General features: G+C 43.7%; 2 protein-coding genes across 3 annotated transcripts in view; one reads left to right on the top strand and one right to left on the bottom strand.

The window, feature by feature from the left end:
* Positions 1–348: 348 nt before the first annotated feature.
* LOC110485548 (transcription factor AP-4) lies at positions 349–9437 on the bottom strand. 2 transcript variants are annotated; one of them, XM_036942343.2, is made up of 7 exons: positions 8980–9437; positions 6565–6730; positions 5026–5124; positions 4631–4804; positions 4211–4375; positions 3821–3970; positions 349–3598 (listed from the first exon to the last, which is right to left on the bottom strand). In XM_036942343.2, exons 1-7 carry the CDS (start codon positions 9060–9062, stop codon positions 3440–3442), a joined length of 996 nt encoding a protein of 331 aa, XP_036798238.1. In that variant the 5' UTR covers positions 9063–9437; the 3' UTR covers positions 349–3439. The 2 variants fall into 2 exon arrangements, with proteins under 2 accessions (XP_036798238.1, XP_090051708.1); XM_090195582.1 differs by lacking the exon at positions 8980–9437 and adding an exon at positions 7614–8136.
* A 1899-nt stretch (positions 9438–11336) lies between these two features.
* The window catches only part of LOC110485549 (zinc finger protein GLIS2), a 39386-nt gene continuing 30523 nt past the window's right edge, over positions 11337–20199 (top strand). Inside the window, exons 1-2 of the mRNA XM_090195580.1 lie at positions 11337–12174; positions 12277–12429. The gene's annotated coding sequence lies outside the window, so the exon portion shown is untranslated. The remainder of the gene's footprint in view (positions 12175–12276; positions 12430–20199) is intronic.

The raw sequence follows: 20199 nt of genomic DNA, 5'->3' as shown, positions 1-20199 counted from the left end.
GAAGCTGGTTGAGAGAATGCCAAGTGTGCATAGCTGTCAAAGGCAAACAGCGGCTACTTTGAAGAATCTAAAATATATTTTGATTTGTTTAACATTTTTTGGGTTACTACATGATTCCATTGTCTTCCACAACGTAGAAAATAGTAAAAAAATAAGGAAAAACCCTTGAATGAGTAGGTGTCCCAACTTTTGACTGGTAATGTATATAAGGTAAGGAATATCTTTAAAAAAAATGTTTTATTGCACTGGGGCCTTTAAATACTTAAACAAAATTGTAAAAGGTTCAGGGTGGCAACTTAACAAATTGATTGTAATTCAAAAAGGTCAAATAAAAATATAAGCCATGTATGTATGTATTAAAAAACAAAGTACAAATTTTATTGTATTTTTTCTTTACAAAGGCCTGTTTTTCCCAACAAGTTCATTTTTCTTAAACAAAATATAACAGCTTCTCATCGACCTGGACTGACAAAAAAAAAGAAATTAAAAAAATATACAAATGTCTGTAATTAAAAAAATAGGACAAAAGGAGAGATGCAGAGAGCAGGCAGAGAGATGAGAGAAATTAACATATTTGAAGAAAAGGAGAGAAACACAGCTGTTCGGTTTTAAGTCACAGCAAAAAGAGCTTGATCAACATAGTAAAAATCTGCGGCGCCATCGTCGTCCTTGATTCAGGCAGTACAGACCGGGAAGTGCTTCATATCAATAATCTCTAATTGTTGATTATTAAGAGATTCTCTAACAACCAACAATCTCTCAGGACACCAGTGCTGAAATATGATGCACACATCTTCAGCATAAAAAATACTGAACAGAAGAAACAACCAAAAAGATAAATATATCTGATGAGGGCAATGAAGATACTGGCGGTGTCCCAAATGGAACCCTATTCCCTACCTTGTGCACTCTTTATACCAGGGCCCTGGTAAACAGTAGTTCACTATTTAGGGTGCCATTTGGGACATAACGCAGTAGTCAGTAAGTATAGCTACTATTCTAACCAGATTTGAAGTTCCCCCTACAACAGACAATAAGATGTTTCTGCTCTCTTGCCAACTCCTAATGGAATTGTCATGCGTTTTGGCTTGACAATGACAACAGAGTTAGGCAAGAGCACAAACAGATCTGGGACTAGGCTAAATGGACATAATATTGTAACCAGTTATGAAGTTGAATCACAAAATGAATTAGCTTCGTCACCCCAAATGTCCCACTGGAGCCAAGTTCTCACACAGGAAGAGCTTCCTGTAGACCGTGGCTACGTCGACAATGGAACCCTATATGCTAAATAGTGCACTACTTTTGGCCAGTGCCTCATGTAGCGAATAGGGTGCCGTTTCATACGTAGACGATGACTAAGGAAATCCCAGAAAAATATAACATTTAAGACAAAAAACGAACACAGCATCAATTGGCAATAGAGCATGGAGGGATGAAACAAGAAAAAACTAAATAAATGGAATGTTTTTACAGCATCATTTCAGATTCAGCATTCCTAGAAACTCCTGTTCTCCCTGATCACGAGATCTATACAGGAAAACTCATGGCCCTAGTTGTAGCCTTAAACATGGTTCAGGAAAAACTCCTGACCCGTAGCATCATATCAACATATCATAGGAAGTGGGTGAGACTCCAGGCTTCCAGAGAAATAACAGGGATTCCAGTCCCGTTCCCAAAACAAACTGACAACATGGAGGGGTACGAGGGGAAAGGGACTGGGGCAAATGTCTAGTTCAGTGCTTGTGTAGGAGTTGAGCGCTACCCGTTGGCTTAGGATATGCCAACGGGGGGGTTTCAAAATCGAATGGTAAAAGTTGGGGGTCTCAGAGGGCATACGATCCCTGTTAGCACCATCAGAGAAAAACACTAGTCTTCAATGCATGTAGTTACATGTGTGTTATGACTGTACACGTTGACAAAGACGGGTTGGCTGAGCATTTCACAAACATTATGCACACGCATCGATGAGGCCGTGTGGTATTATGATTCTGAGCGGTCAGATAGCATGCAACAATGCCTGGAAGCTGCCTTGTGGGGAATCGTAGGTGGCTCGTTTCAGCTTGTTACTGATAACATGTCTTGTTTTGAGGTGTTTTGACTATGGCTCAAATTCACTAGCTAGCTAGCTAGCTAACCAACAACTGTAAGAATGTATTTGAGAGAAGTGTATTTGTGTTTTCAATAAACATTGAGACAAAATATAATTTACATGTCAACAATTTTAGCCAATTTTAGTCTGTTTTGCCCCATAGTTGCACATGCATTGGTTTTGTTGCTAGACAACCAACCCGTCTGTCTATACTGTATGCATGTTATGTTCTCTTGTTGGGAGGTGCATAGATTCATATTGGGTGAAGGGGTGATGTTTTTAAAAACACTTTGGCCTAATATTCAACACTACCCCACCTATAAAACTAATTTACTGGAGCTTGGAATTGCATAAATACCTAAAAACATTTAGTGCATAGTCACTGAAATAAACAAAAATCAACAAGAGACCTAATTGGAAACTATCCTCTTCTTGGTAAACCCGACACTTAGGAAAACTTTTGATAGAAAAGATGGAAAACAACTTTGAAAGGTGAAGAGATGGTCCACTGCTTGCTTCTATGGAACCCTAATAGAGCTAGTGACACAGCTTATTCTGTAACTTTCATTCAATCATGTGATTGATGGGATCCAGCTAAGTACCAGCTGTGTTGTATTCTGCCAGAGACAAACTATCGCTGTCTATTGTCTTAAAGACTTTCCAGACAGGAAGCGATCGGGCGGAGCAAGGTTGCCAAATTAGAGCAGATACCCATTTTCTCCGCCTCGGCTGAGCAGCCTTCACGAGCAACGCCGATCGCTCCGCCTGAAAAGAATCCCGCTGCAGCTGTGTCTGGAAAGCCCTTTACGATAGACTGCCATATTGAGCTAACTTCTTCATCTGTGATTTAAAAGCACACGATCTGACCAGAGCTTATCATACCTACTGGCTGACTCCATAGTCATTATAATGCCAAAGACAGGTTCAAAAAAACAAACATTTATATCAAAAAGTAGTCAGGCGTCTGGAGGGAATCTTTGTGATCGTCTTCTACAGTGGGTGGGAATCGCTAACGTGTGTGTGTTCCATTTGTTGGTCACTGGTTTATGATTGAATTTGGATTTTAGTAGAACAAATGTCATTGTTTCGCTCTACCAATCAGATGCTGTCTGATTGTGTTTGTATTGGTGTGTGTGTGTGTGTGTGGCAGCGAACAGTTCATCAAGCAGTCCTCTCCCTTGATTTCAAACTGTCTGGAGAGAACACGTTGTGTGTATATACAGTATGTATTGGTGTGTGTGTGTGTATATATGTATGGGTGTGTGTGTGGTAGCTAACAGTTCATTGAGCAGCCTTGGCTCATGCTGTCTGAAACTGTATAGAGAACACGGTATGTGTATCTCTGTGTTAGTTCATGGAGCAGTCCTCCTCTCCCTCACTGTCGGAGGCCGTATCAGAGCCGGTGGTATCCATGGAGACGTGGGCAGGGCTGACGATGACTGCTCGTCTCCTCTCCTCCTCAGCACTGCCCCTCCTCTCCTGGGCACGTTCGATGTGCTGGATGGCCTGGAAGGCAGAGGTCATAGAGAATTCTAAGGTTAGAGGTCATGGTTCAGTGACGCTATATGTAATGGGGTTATCTATACACCTCACACTCAAACATACGCTCTCTGTCTATCTCAAACACACACAGTACTATAGCACTACAGACATCATAGAGAGCACAAGGACACATACTGAACTTCACTATAGAAACGCTACAGAGCACAAGGACACACTCTCCCTCACCTGTACGATGGTATCCAGGTTCTGCCGGGACGTTGACACTGTGCTGGTGTTGGAGGCGGGGCTCATGGTAACCACGGTGACGTGGTGCGGGGTCAGCGTGGGGGCGGGGACGATGACCGTGGGGTGGTGAGTGGGGGCTGGGGACCGCACCTAAAGGAGGAGAAGAGATGGTGAGAATAAGAAGAGTTTGAGAAATGAGAAGAGAGAAAAGGTGAAAAATTAGGAGTAAGAGGGTACAAGGAGAGGAAGGGAAATAAAACATTCACATTCCTTCAATTCAAAAACGGTTTGCGTTTCCCCATCTGTGGATTGTGTGTCTCTCTCTCCGTCTGTGTCTCTGTACCTGTGACCCGCCTCTGTCCTCCACCTGTAACCCGTGTGACTCTGTACCTGTGGGCTGTGTGCTGCGTGTCTGTCCCTCTCTGCGCTGGTCTCTGCATGGAGCTGCTGTAGCCTCAGTAAGGTCTGGGTCTGGATGTGAGCCTGCTCCTCCTGGACCTGCTGGGTGATCACCTTCAGCCTCTCTGGGTGCAGCACCATGTCCAGAGAACGCACCTGGATGGACAAAGACACGGGGGAGAAGGGCGATCAGTCTTTATGTCTATGTTCCTCTTCACTCTACCTTCCCTCTTTTCATTCTCAGTGCCTCATAAGATCCTTCTTCCCCATCACTGGTTCACCTCTCCTCAGTCTCACCACCTCTTAGTTCAACCTTCTCGCCATCCCTTCTTCTAACTCCCCCCTCTGGCTAGGGACAGCAGGATGAGCAGTCTCTCCCACATCTCCCCGCCCACCACCCTTCTCTCTCACCTGTTCCTCCAGTATCATCCTCGCAGAGCGCTCCTTGTCCAACTGTTGTCTGAGCTCCAACATCTCTCTCCTCAGCTCCTCGGCTTTCTCCTCCTCCAGAATGTCTGGGGAGCCGATCCCTTCATCCTTCTCCTCCGCCCCACGCCTCCTCTTTGGGGAGGAACCACTGAACTCCTGCAGGAGGAGAGGAGACCGGGTGAGAGGGAGCATTTCGACTAGTTATGGCCATGCCATGAACAGTTAATAGTTTGCGGATGTATACTGTACACACAAATGTAATGGATCACTTTACACGTGCATGTACTTTTGTACATATTAAAAAAGTCACAAGCTACAATATGTTTATTCATTTCTATGGCTAGACTTGGCTATATGAAGGTAATATGAATGTCTACCTGTATGAAGCGTTTGAGCTGGTTGTTCTGCTGCAGTAGCTGGGTCTTCTCTTGCTCCAGAGCAAAGATGTAGTCTGACGTCTGCTGTAGGATGGCAGCCTGAATAGACAGGAATAATATCAGAAAGTTAGGTCAGATTCAATACTCTCAGAAACAGTTTCCTTGAATCCTCCATGGGTGGTATGGACTAGAGGTCGACCAATTATGATTTTTCAACGCCGATACAGATTATTGGAGGACCAAAAAAAGCTGATACTGAGATAATGACAATTACAACAATACTGAATGAACACTTATTTTAACTTAATATAATACATCAATAAAATCAATTCAGTCTCAAATAAATAATGAAACATGTTCAATTTGGTGTAAATAATGCAAAAACAAAGTGTTGGAGAAGAAAGTAAAAGTGCAATATGTGCTATGTAAGAAAGCTAACGTTTCAGTTCCTTGCTCAGAACATATGAAAGCTGGTGGTTCCTTTTAACATGAGTCTTCAATATTCCCAAGTAAGAAGTCTTAGGTTGTAGTTATTATAGGAATTATAGGACTATTTCCCTCTATACCATTTGTATTTCATATACCTTTGACTATTGGATGTTCTTATAGCCACTTTAGTATTGCCAGTGTAACAGTATAGCTTCCGTCCCTCTAGTTAGCGTGTGCTAACTAGCTAGCCATTTCACTTCGGTTACACCAGCCTCATCTTGGGAGTTAATAGGCTTGAAGTCATAAACAGCGCAGTGCTTGACGCACAGCGAATAGCTGCTGGCAAATGCAGGAAAGTGCTGTTTGAATGAATGAATGCTTCTGCCTACCACCGCTCAGTCAGACTGCTCTATCAAATCATAGACTTAATTATAATATAATAAACACACAGAAATACGAGCCTTGGGTCAATAATATGGTCAAATCCGGAAAAATCATTTCATTATTCTTTCAGTGAAATACGGAACCGTTCCGTATTTTATCGAATGGGTGGCATCCCAAAGTCTAAATATTGCTGTTACATTGTACAACCTTCAATGTTATGTCATAATTATGTACAATTCTGGCAAATTAATTACGGTCTTTGTTAGTAAGAAATGGTCTTCACACAGTTCGCAATGAGCCAGGCGGCCCAAACTGCTGCATATACCCTGACTCTGCTTGCATAGAACGCAAGAGAAGTGACACAATTTCCCTAGTTAAATGAAATTCATGTTAGCAGGCAATATTACCTAAATATGCAGGTTTAAAAATATATACTTGTGTATTGATTTTAAGAAAGGCATTGATGTTTATGTTTAGGTACATTGGTGCAACGACAGTGCTTTTTTCACGAATGAGCTTGTTATATCATCACCCATTCAGCGAAGTAGGCTGTGATTCGATGATAAATTAACAGGCACCGAATCGATTATATGCAACGCAGGACAAGCTAGATAAACTAGTAATCGGTGTCCAAAAACGCGGATTATCGATTGTTATGAAAACTTGAAATCGGCCAACCTCTAGTATGGATACAAACACAGTTAGATTATGGTCCCGCTCTCCTACCTTGCTGAGTTTCTCGCCGTCTGTGTGTGGCAGGAGTGTTTTCAGCGACTGGAACCCTGCGTTGATGCTCTGCATGCGGCGCCGCTCGTTACTATTGGCGATCTCCCGGCGGATACGCCTCTCCTGGTCCTGAGCAGTCTCCGGGCTGAGCGGGATGTTGGCCAGACTGAAGGGAGAGATGATGGGATAGAAGGAGAGATGGCGAGAAGGACAGAGGGAAATGGAGACAAAAGTTACATTTTATTCAGATTTATTGTAGTTTAGTCTGCTTTTCACCTTGTGTCTAATTAGAAATGACATGGTTAGAAATTCCTATCATGCCGATGTAGCTTGGTGGAAAACAGTGCACATGCAGGTAGTACGGCGCTATTCCTTCCCACCCCCCTGCAACCACACCCCCCACCTATTTCACTTGGGTTAGTGACTAGGGCTATAAGGTCAGGTCGTGGAGTTTCCCTGAACTCACTCCCCTTCAACCCATTTAATGGTTGCTAACCTACCCTGTTCTGTTTACTCAGCCAGATAATATGTAAACCATATAACCTCCAGAGATAACATCAGTGTACATCAGTGAACGCTCTACAACAGGATTTCCCCAAACTTGGTCCTGCCCACCCCTTGCACATTTTGGTTTTCCCCTTAGCACTACACAGCTGATTCAAATAACCAACTCCTCAAGCTTTGATTATTGGGATCAGCTGTGTACTGCTAGGGTAAAAAACTAAACAGGGCCCAGGACAGAGATTGGGAAACCATGCTCTACAAGGTTCACAAAGAAGTAGACTAACCAGATCTCGGGAAACGTGTCTGACAGCTAGGCTTACAATCATTCACAACGCGACAGACAGTTAACTGTCACACAACATCTTAAGAGGGGGAAATGTAGGCCTGTTGGCAGACCGATTATCTACGCACACAATAGCTATTTGTTTAGTCAACTGAATAGAGTACAGTAAGCTAAACAAATTAGATATGCCTAAATCAATGCCAATAAAAAGATAAATGGACAACCAAAAACCTAATACTTTTGAGATGGAATGCAAACAAACCATTGACGATGTGAGCCTATAGACTAGTACAGACTAGCCTACTGTTAGAGCGTTGGACTAGTAACCGAAAGGTTGCAAGTTCAATTCCCCGAGCTGACAAGGTACAAATCTGTCGTTCTGCCCCTGAACAGGCAGTTAACCCACTGTTCCTAGGCCGTCATTGAAAATAAGAATTTGTTCTTAACTGACTTGCCTAGTAAAAAAGGTTAAAAATAAATAATTACAAATAAAATAAATAAATCTAGATTTGAACGCTGCCTTCATTCATAAACTCTGTTTCTGCTCCAAAATATTCTAGAAGCGTGTTTAGCTATAAACCCCTGGTTTATCGAGCGCTTCTCACATACATTGGTTGAGTGAGCAGACTTAGTACAACGAAATATTGTAGCTAGCACGTATATATGGTAGCTAACAAGCTTGTTGTCGGCCGACCAACGAAACCGAATGTATACACTTAGTAGCTAGCGAACTAGTAATATGTGCAAATCCTTCGCCAAAATACGTAGCTAGTTCGGTAGCCTGGTGAAATTTGACACCAAGACCACCCCCTTCACATGGAGAACAATGCTTTTTGCCTACCTATTTGAAACACTATTACAGCGTCGACTTCACAAAAACGGGGTCTTTCTACAAAATATGAATAAATACAATTAAAGTAGTTAAATATAACTTAGTATGGACGAAATTGTGATGTTTATTATTTAAATGCTGTTGCGGATGTTGAACACACACCACCGCCATGCTACTAAGCTCGAGAGCTTAGCCAATTTCAGTACGCGACACATAAGCATGGCCGCGCTACCCACGAGCTAGCTGGCTAGCCACGGCAGGCATATTTACTCGCTGCACCTCGTAGGTTCCCTACATGTGTGACCCAAAGCCCGTAAAAACGCACATACTGTTAGGTTATGTCACAAAAGTATAACTGCATTATTTTTGTCGACCTGTTGGGGAAGGAACACCGTAGACAACATCTAGCGGGTGCTAGCTACACAGCAGCGGGCAGTGTGATTAGTAACCACGTGGTTCGTGTTAGCTGGATACAAAATGTATCGATTTCACGTATTTATTTACATTTTTCGCTACAACTGTAACCACCAACCGCCATTATTAATACCACTAGCCGTTACGATGTTTCGGGACAAATATTTAATGATTGCTTTCGTCCCGCCCTCGGGGTATGCGCTCATATGCGCACAGCTAACAAGAAATCATAGCTTCCTTCAAACAATGTTGTGCCAATATTGTTGTAGCTAGATTGCTAACTACATGCAGGCTACTAGCTAGTTAGTAAGCAGATAACTCACAGTTGCAATCAAAACACACAATACACATCTTATCGGAAGCGTGATTATGCAATACGCACCTACAAAGCCCTCCAATAACATCCTTCTCCGATTTCTTGAATTGTTGTAAAGCCTTCTCCGTAGGCATCATGAAGTATTCCATGCTTTAGCTACCAAGCTACTTAACGTTAGATATCTTCAGCTGTAACCCCTTGAGCCTGCTCTGTGTTTTGGAGGCTATTTCCTTGCCGTAAAAATACACTCCTGTACTATGTTCGATTGCACATAGCTAAGTATTGCGTAGAATTGTTGGAGGTTGTAGCTAAAAGTCTAGCTAAGCTAACTGTGTGTGGCTCCAGCTGATGCGGATTTCCCTGCGTGCGTGTGGCGCCTCCGCCTACTACTACGTGTGTGTTTGCAGCTGATCTCTGTGTCTCGAGGCGGGAAACAGCTGGTCGGAATCAAGGAGAGCACGGGAGCTTTTTCTCTCTGTGCAGAGCAGACCAGACTACGCACAAACAAAGAGCTACTTTGAGACAGAAGCAGTAGGGCCTATTGAACAAGGAACGGCCAACTGGTGCTTATAAAAACACTTAAAATACACTAAAGAGAAAATGAAAACAGGAGGCCAGGCCAAGGCAACAAACCAAAGTCAAGTACAATAACAAACAACCCATTTGCCTATATTCTATAAAACAACGATATATTATATTCTAATTTATTATATTCTTTAAAAACAAAAATAGATGACATGCTGTTATGCCAGTGCCTATCAGGTCAAATACATTTGAAAGTCCTGATGTTATGCCTATACCGTAATAAAAACCTTATTAGCAAGTAGCATTATGATAGCCATGGTAAATTATCGAAATGGATTGTAGCCTATGTAACAGCCCCCCTATTCTTATTCAGGTTAAAGCTATATATCCAGTATAGCCCAATAGCTTATAGTAAGAAGGCTATTGGTCTAGTATGGCATAAGACTAGGGGAGTAACACGTTGTGTGATAGCCTTTCTGGGAATGTTGCAGTAGTTTGATGAGTATAGGCGTATAGACGAATGAGTATAGGCGTATAGGCTATAACTATGCGATATAGGACAACGGAATATGCTCCACAATCTTCACATTTCTATTTTTGTTAATTAAGATGTTTCATTTTCTAAGAAAAAATCCTATAGCTCTTCCATGCACCATTTGACCAGTAGATGGTAGACTAAACCTTCTCATGCAGTTATGGTCATCAAACCAAGGTGCGGGTTTTCGGCTGTTTCACATCAATTCAGGAAAACAAACGTTTTATTTTTGGTCTTAATTTAAGGTTAGGGTTAGGCATAAGGCTAGCCTATGTAACAGGTTAAGGTTAGGTTTAAGGTTAGGGTTAGGCATAAGGCTAGCCTATGTAACAGGTTAAGGTTAGGTTTAAGGTTAGGGTTAGGCATAAGGCTAGCCTATGTAACAGGTTAAGGTTAGGTTTAAGGTTAGGGTTAGGCATAAGGCTAGCCTATGTAACAGGTTAAGGTTAGGTTTAAGGTTAGGGTTAGGCATAAGGCTAGCCTATGTAACAGGTTAAGGTTAGGTTTAAGGTTAGGGTTAGGCATAAGGCTAGCCTATGTAACAGGTTAAGGTTAGGTTTAAGGTTAGGGTTAGGCATAAGGCTAGCCTATGTAACAGGTTAAGGTTAGGTTTAAGGTTAGGGTTAGGCATAAGGCTAGCCTATGTAACAGGTTAAGGTTAGGTTTAAGGTTAGGTTTAAAGAAATAGGCAGGGTTTAGCCATAATTATGACTTTGTGGCTGTGGAAACTAGTGACGAACCAAAGTGTGCACCCCAAACATAAAAAAATAAAAAAAAACTTTATAAGTATCCAGGTATTTCAATAACCTATTATGTCGAATACAAAACATGAGCTGGTGCACACACATATACAATTATTTTATCTAGAGGTGCTGTCTAACGGCGGATGAACTTTAAGCTATAAAAAATAAAGTGAGTGCACACTATATATAAACTCCCAGTCATTTATCGGGTAAATCACCAACGTTTTGGCATCACTGTGCCTTCTTCAGGAGAAGAAGTGTGTGTGTGTGTGTGTGTGTGTGTGTGTGTGTGTGTGTGTGTGTGTGTGTGTGTGTGTGTGTGTGAGAGAGAGACAGAGAGACAGAGAGATGAAGAAAGGGAGAAGTCAGCTGTGAAACGGAGAAATAGAGAATATCTGTGAGAGAGATGCGTGTGTTTTTTGTTCACTCGAGTGTTGTTTTCTTTCTTCAGATAGAGAGAGGCTTTTGTGAGTGTAATGTTTTCTGATAGTTTATTTCACTTTTGTTTATTATCTATTCCACTTGCATTGGCAATGTAAACATATGTTTCCCAAGTCAATAAAGCCCTTTGAATTGAATTGAGGGCGAGAAACATGAGAAAGAGAGAGACTTGAAGGAAAGGTTGGAAATGAGCCGAGGACAACCTTCGTGTTCGGGAAGTGATAGGCGGGAACGAGAAGGCAAGGGAGGCATGCGCTGAGCTGGAAGAGGTAGGCTGTTAGGGTCTGTTACGGAACAGAGGAGTGGTGGTGGCTGCGTGGGGGAATAGGGGCTGGACTGGGTCTTGGTCTGTCTACGTACACAGCAGACGACCACGGGGAGGCTGGAACCACACAGTCACGTCTCCTGCTGAGGGGTGTAGCCGGAAAAAAAAGAGAAAGAGAGAGAGAGAATAGAAAGACAGAGAGCCACGCACGGCTCAGCTGAGGCAAGCAAACGATTGGAGTAGAAATCGTGAGAGACAACCGCTGGAAGCGAACAGTGGAAGGGAGGAAGGAAAGAGAAAACAGACAGGACCCAAATCTGCCAGCGACCACCACCTCCTCTCCATCTCGATGGTTAGCTGCGCACCCACATAGACCGATGACACCCCCCGCCCTCTTCTAAAAAGACAACTAGGGGGGATGACCGCCTACCGAGAAGGCAGTTGACTAGCGTCGTAACTAAGCGATGCACCTTCTTTCCAAGAGCGCAAGCTTGAAGCTATCTTTTATCCTAACATAGGCTATTTGACGAATGTCAGTGTTGACATTATTTCCTAACAGTGTTGTGGTTATTGACAACGAGGCTCGGTTTGTTTTCGAGACTCTGTAAAGCAAAGTTATTTTTCTGCTGGACTTGTTTTTTTTTCAGTGCGTCCTGGATTTCCATACTTGCAGAAAAACAGATGATTATTTTTGCGACAAGCTAGGCCTATTTGTAAAGAAATATAGCAGTAGAACGAACGGACTCCTTTGGGTGGGTTTTTATGTCTTTATTTTCCGTACAGTCTGTTATATATACATTATATTCCATCGACAAAGGTTCGACAAGCGCCTACTAAACTTGTCTCTTGAATAGCCACCCTTCTGTAGCCTATCAACCGTTTGAAACGGATGTGTGCACATCAAGAAGATACTGAGAAGTGACAGTAGAGGAGACATCCAACGAGGAGAGCCGACAAGGATACTTACTATACGTTCGCGTCCAGTGGAGACAAGGCTTTTATAAAAGGTAAACACACACAGGCACTCAGACATCCATGTTCTCCCATGGGAGTCCATGACAGATTCTTACTTTGCATACGTGTCCTTTATTCCCCTATAATAATTTCGCTGTGGTAATGTATGTAAACTACTATATTTATAGACTACGTAGATTTGATAAATTCGACTCCTGTAGGAAATTTGGTTGAAATTGTCTCTGATAAAGGGCACCGACATAAGATGCTCGTGACCGGTTGTCTGTCTAGACTGGATGTCACGGTCCGTTATGTTGTCCGTCTGACATGTCTGGACACCGTATTATTTTGCCTGTGTAGCCTAAATGCCACATTTGATATTATATCCAATATCCCATATTCGTTCCTTTAACATCTCACCACAGGCTGCTTTATCGAGAAAAATGACATGTAGGCTACATATGTGTGACTTGATTGAACGGTCTGTCACAGACTAGATCATATCCAGCCAACCGGAATAGTGCGCAATAGTGTTCTGTTAAAGGTGATAGACCGTTCACGACCTAACCTGCCCTTATTTTCAACAATGGCCTTTCCAAAATGTCTCTCAAATGAGACATTTTGAGTAAGCCTAGTATAGTATAGGCCCTAGTTCCAGAACATTTGATTAGATTGCAGTGAGTTTAGTGGTAGGCCTATATGAGACATTTGGAGTGATAGAGTTTGTAGCCTAAATCCAGTTAAAGTGTACAGAGAGTTTACTTTTTTAACACTAACCAGAAGGAGATAATGAGATTAGCCCTAAAGGTCAGAGTGAAACACTGGGAACGTGTTTGATTGGACCACCAGCCTACTGGGCACCCACTACTTGAATCAAAGTTGTTTCCATGTCATTTCAATGAAATTACGTTGAACCAATGTGGACTAGACGTTGACGTCTGTGTCCAGTGGGAGTCCTTGTCAACGTACTGAGAAGTGTGTGTTATGCCCACACAGAGGTTTCAGGAATCTTACATCTGGTCTACTGTGGGCCAATAATAAAGATGACTGGTCCTTAGTTTGACCACACACACACACACACACACACACACACACACACACACACACACACACACACACACACACACACACACACACACACACACACACACACACACACACACACACACACACACACACTCACACACACAGTGCAAAAGGAGTCTGAGGGGAGCTAGATACAATATGCAGATACACCCAACATCACCACAGCAGGAAAAGAGAGGGCCTAGTTCCAGGCCTCTCGGAGACAAAGCGGCCCTTAAGAAGCTATGATGCAACGGGACTGTAACAGTCCTGTAACAGACCCACCCCACCACCACCACCACCGCACACACACAGAGAAACAGACCCACCCCCCACCACCACCACCGCACACACACAGAGAAAGAGACAGTGGGAAAATAATATCATAATACAATCCAGCAGCGATCACAGAAAGGAGAAAGCTCTCTGGACTGGACCTCATCAGACTGATTACTGGACCTCACCAGACTGACTCTACTGGACCTCACCAGACTGACTCTACTGGACCTCACCAGACTGACTCTACTGGACCTCACCAGACTGACTCTACTGGACCTCACCAGACTGACTACTGGACCTCACCAGACTGACTACTGGACCTCACCAGACTGACTCTACTGGACCTCACCAGACTGACTCTACTGGACCTCACCAGACTGACTACTGGACCTCACCAGACTGACTACTGGACCTCACCAGACTGACTACTGGACCTCACCAGACTGACTCTACTGGACCTCACCAGACTGACTCTACTGGACCTCACCAGACTGACTCTACTGGACCTCACCAGACTGACTCTACTGGACCTCACCAGACTGACTACTGGACCTCACCAGACTGACTCTACTGGACCTCACCAGACTGACTCTACTGGACCTCACCAGACTGACTACTGGACCTCACCAGACTGACTCTACTGGACCTCACCAGACTGATTACTGGACCTCACCAGACTGACTCTACTGGACCTCACCAGACTGACTCTACTGGACCTCACCAGACTGACTCTACTGGACCTCACCAGACTGACTACTGGACCTCACCAGACTGATTACTGGACCTCACGGGACTGACTCTACTGGACCTCACCAGACTGACTCTACTGGACCTCACCAGACTGACTCTACTGGACCTCACCAGACTGACTCTACTGGACCTCACCAGACTGACTACTGGACCTCACCAGACTGACTCTACTGGACCTCACCAGACTGACTCTACTGGACCTCACCAGACTGACTCTACTGGACCTCACCAGACTGACTCTACTGGACCTCACCAGACTGACTAACTGGACCTCACCAGACTGACTCTACTGGACCTCACCAGACTGACTCTATTGGATCTCACCAGACTGACTCCACTGGACCTCACCAGACTGACTACTGGACCTCAACAGACTGACTACTGGACCTCACCAGACTGACTCTATTGGATCTCACCAGACTGACTCCACTGGACCTCACCAGACTGACTACTGGACCTCACCAGACTGACTCTACTGTACCTCACCAGACTGACTCTACTGTACCTCACCAGACTGACTCTACTGGACCTCACCAGACTGACTCTACTGGACCTCACCAGACTGACTACTGGACCTCACCAGACTGACTACTGGACCTCACCAGACTGACTCTACTGTACCTCACCAGACTGACTCTACTGGACCTCACCAGACTGACTCTACTGGACCTCACCAGACTGACTCTACTGTACCTCACCAGATTGACTCTACTGGACCTCACCAGACTGACTCTACTGGACCTCACCAGACTGACTACTGGACCTCACCAGACTGACTCTACTGGACCTCACCAGACTGACTACTGGACCTCACCAGACTGATTACTGGACCTCATATTGTGTGAAGTGTGAAAGTCCCATGAGTACACTCATGACTGTTCTTTTTAGAGTCAAGCGGTATACAGATTTTCATACCTTCATACCTTTCCTGTACCATACTGGGGTATAAGGTATTACCGGCAGTGCACACAAAGGGTGCTATTTCTTTCCAAATGTAAAAAAATACAAATAAAACTGATCCACGAGGGGATTAGTTGTCTCTGCTGTAACCAAGAAGCTTGGTCTTGTAAGCTAGACACTTAGCTAGCAAGTTAGCAAACCCAATGAATAGCTGGAGCCTGAGCTGGATATCATGTATTTAGCACATCTTAGATAATGAACTTATATTTGTAAGCAGTGGCGTAGCACGCACCCCCAAACTTTAGGGGCCCGGTATTAAACATGTCAAACTACCCCGGGATACAGGAGATACAGGATGTACAGGATATACAGGATATACAGGATATACAGGATATACAGGATATACAGGATGTACAGGATATACAGGATATACAGGATATACAGGATGTACAGGATATACAGGATATACAGGATATACAGGATATACAGGATACAGGATATACAGTATATACAGGATATACAGGATATACAGTATATACAGGATATACAGGATATACAGGATATACAGGATATACAGAATACAGGATATACAGGATATACAGGATATACAGGATATACAGGATATACAGGATATACAGTATATACAGGATATACAGGATGTACAGGATATACAGGATATACAGGATATACAGAATACAGGATATACAGGATATACAGGATATACAGAATACAGGATATACAGTATATACAGGATATACAGGATATACAGGATATACAGAATATACAGGATATACAGGATGTACAGGATATACAGGATATACAGGATATACAGGATATACAGAATACAGTATATACAGGATATACAGGATATACAGGATATACAGAATACAGTATATACAGTATATACAGGATATACAGTATATACAGGATATACAGTATATACAGTATATACAGGATATACAGGATATACAGTATAACGCCCAAGTCTACAGCTTAGAAACAACAATGTGTGTGAGGGTACGTGTTAGAGCACATGAACATGTGTACGTACGTAGCAACCCCTTGCCAACTGTATATACTCCTATACAAGCTATAGCAAAGTCCTGGGGGGAACTGTGTGTGTGATGTAGAAAAGTCCTGGGGGGAACCGTGTGTGTGATATAGCAAAGTCCTGGGGGGAACAGTGTGTGATGTAGCAAAGTCCTGGGGGGAACAGTGTGTGATATAGCAAAGTCCTGGGGGGAACAGTGTGTGATGTAGCAAAGTCCTGGGGGGAACAGTGTGTGATATAGCAAAGTCCTGGGGGGAACCGTGTGTGTGATATAGCAAAGTCCTGGGGGGAACAGTGTGTGATATAGCAAAGTCCTGGGGGGAACAGTGTGTGATGTAGCAAAGTCCTGGGGGGAACAGTGTGTGATATAGCAAAGTCCTGGGGGGAACAGTGTGTGATATAGCAAAGTCCTGGGGGGAACAGTGTGTGATGTAGCAAAGTCCTGGGGGGAACAGTGTGTGATATAGCAAAGTCCTGGGGGGAACAGTGTGTGATATAGCAAAGTCCTGTGGGGAACCGTGTGTGATATAGCAAAGTCCTGGGGGGAACCGTGTGTGTGATATAGCAAAGTCCTGGGGGGAACAGTGTGTGATGTAGCAAAGTCCTGGGGGGAACCGTGTGTGTGATATAGCAAAGTCCTGGGGGGAACAGTGTGTGATGTAGCAAAGTCCTGGGGGGAACAGTGTGTGATATAGCAAAGTCCTGGGGGGAACCGTGTGTGTGATATAGCAAAGTCCTGGGGGGAACAGTGTGTGTGATATAGCAAAGTCCTGGGGGGAACAGTGTGTGATATAGCAAAGTCCTGGGGGGAACCGTGTGTGATATAGCAAAGTCCTGGGGGGAACAGTGTGTGATATAGCAAAGTCCTGGGGGGAACCGTGTGTGTGATATAGCAAAGTCCTGGGGGGAACCGTGTGTGATATAGCAAAGTCCTGGGGGGAACCGTGTGTGATATAGCAAAGTCCTGGGGGGAACCGTGTGTGTGATATAGCAAAAGGACCCCTTGGAGCTGTGCCGTGCTGGGTAAGCCCTGTGTTGTCTTTGACTGTCCCTGTTTGTACATGAGAGTTCAACGGGTTTAACTCTAGCTAGTTATGAAAACCTTCCCCACTACTCTACTCCCCATAGCAGCACATACATGCACACACACACACACACACACACACACACACACACACACACACACACACACACACACACACACACACACACACACACACACACACACACACACACACACACACACACACACACACACACACACACACACACGCACACACACAGTTAGAGTGGGGAAAGCTGGCCTCCCTCTAACTCTAGCTCTAGTCTGGCTGTGTGTGTGTGTGTACTCTAGCTCTAGTCTGGCTGTGAGTGTGTACTCTGGCTCTAGTCTGGCTGTGTGTGTGTACTCTGGCTCTAGTCTTGCTGTGTGTGTACTCTGGCTCTAGTCTGGCTGTGTGTGTGTACTCTGGCTCTAGTCTGGCTGTGTGTGTGTACTTTGGCTCTAGTCTGGCTGTGTGTGTGTGTACTCTGGCTCTAGTCTGGCTGTGTGTATGTACTCTGGCTCTAGTCTGGCTGTGTGTGTGTACTCTGGCTCTAGTCTGGCTGGGCTCAGACCAGGCATTTTTCTCCTGTTAGACTCTAACCACTAACGACTGCCTCTCTCTGCTCCCCCCAGGAATGTCTTATTCACCTCTCTCTCTCTCTCTCTCTCTCTCTCTCTCTCTCTCTCTCTCTCTCTCTCTCTCTCTCTCTCTCTCTCTCTCTCTCTCTCTCTCTCTCTCTCTCTCTCTCTCTCTCTCTCTCTCTCTCTCTCTCTCTCTCTCTCTTCAGGTCTGGATGGGCCGGGGAATCACGCACACACAGCCTACTGCAGACACACACATGCTGTAGATATACTGTATACACACATATGTATGCATAGATTCAAGACACATATATTAACAAACACTCATGCATGAACGAACAAACACATGTATACTCAGAAGCAGCTGAAGCACAAACACATGCACACAGGTAAACACACACACACACACTACACACACGCACACGCACACACACACACACACACACACACACACACACACACACACACACACACACACACACACACACACACACACACACACACACACACACACACACAGGAACATCGACACACACACACGGTTTCCCCCAGTATGCATAACACCACCTGTGTGACTCCATACATCTATGAGGGCCCCTGGCCACCCTGACCCCCGAACCCCGACCCCCAACCCACACATCCCTCTCTCCATCCCACTTTTCTAAAAAGAAAATAAAACATCCCTCTTTCCTTTATCCTCCACAGAGCAGTGCGTCTGTGTGTTCACTTCCAAAACAAACACAGACGGAATTCCGCATCTCCTCCCTCTTTCCTCCCTCCTCTCTCCTCACCCACCTCTCCACTTCTTTCTCTCCCCACATGTATTCTCTCTCATCCTTTCTCTCTCCTCGTCCTTTCTCTCTCCCTCATACTTTCTCTCCCTCCCTTGATCTTGCTGGGCTGTGGCAATCATTACTTTTTGTCAGCCGGTTATTGTCATGTAAAAGACTGACGGTCTCATGTTAATTGACCGTTAATTAACATCAACACGTCTAGCATCTCCAGGCCTCCACACATACAAACCGCTGAGACACGCCTTTGGAACATCTACATTTACAAAAAGTCTAATAAATCTATTTAATAGACACCATCACAATAAATCCATGATTTATTTTAGGCAGGTCTAAAGAAACATGAAATGACCAGGCTATGTGCCATGACATAGGCTGTAGACTTGTTCATTTAGCCGACAAGATATGCTTATAAGTCCCATGCTATTATTTGATATTATATGATTTTATAGTAAGAAGAATATAATTGAACTTAGCTGAATGAATAGAAAGGATATTTTTCCCATTCTGGAAAGAGAGGGGCATATAAAGTGACTATGTTAAGCGTAAAAGTGATAATTCGAAACAGGTCCTAAATGCTACATTTAGAGTTATTTGGCACCTTTAGTTGTGAATGATACAAACTTTAGAATGTCTTAGGAATTAAAACATATGTAGGCTGCATGATGCAACTATAGGTTAGTTAACTCTACCTACGTGTACATATTACCTCAACTAACTGTAGGTTAGTTAACTCTACCTACGTGTACATATTACCTCAACTAACTATAGGTTAGTTAACTCTACCTACGTGTACATATTACCTCAACTAACTATAGGTTAGTTAACTCCACCTACGTGTACATATTACCTCAACTAACTGTAGGTTAGTTAACTCTACCTACGTGTACATATTACCTCAACTAACTGTAGGTTAGTTAACTCCACCTACGTGTACATATTACCTCAACTAACTGTAGGTTAGTTAACTCTACCTACGTGTACATATTACCTCAACTAACTATAGGTTAGTTAACTCTACCTACGTGTACATATTACCTCAACTAACTATAGGTTAGTTAACTCTACCTACGTGTACATATTACCTCAACTAACTATAGGTTAGTTAACTCCACCTACGTGTACATATTACCTCAACTAACTGTAGGTTAGTTAACTCTACCTACGTGTACATATTACCTCAACTAACTGTAGGTTAGTTAACTCTACCTACGTGTACATATTACCTCAACTAACTATGGGTTAGTTAACTCTACCTACGTGTACATATTACCTCAACTAACTATAGGTTAGTTAAGAGAGAGAATATGAGGTGTGAAGAGAGAGAGAGAATACGAGGTGTGAAAAGAGAGAGAGAGAG

Source organism: Oncorhynchus mykiss, chromosome 13 (genome assembly GCF_057628025.1).
Source record: "Oncorhynchus mykiss isolate SJ-2025 chromosome 13, ASM5762802v1, whole genome shotgun sequence".
Classification (NCBI taxonomy): domain Eukaryota; kingdom Metazoa; phylum Chordata; class Actinopteri; order Salmoniformes; family Salmonidae; genus Oncorhynchus; species Oncorhynchus mykiss.
Note: the sequence above shows the minus strand (reverse complement) of the source record. Positions and strands in the feature narration are given on the sequence as shown.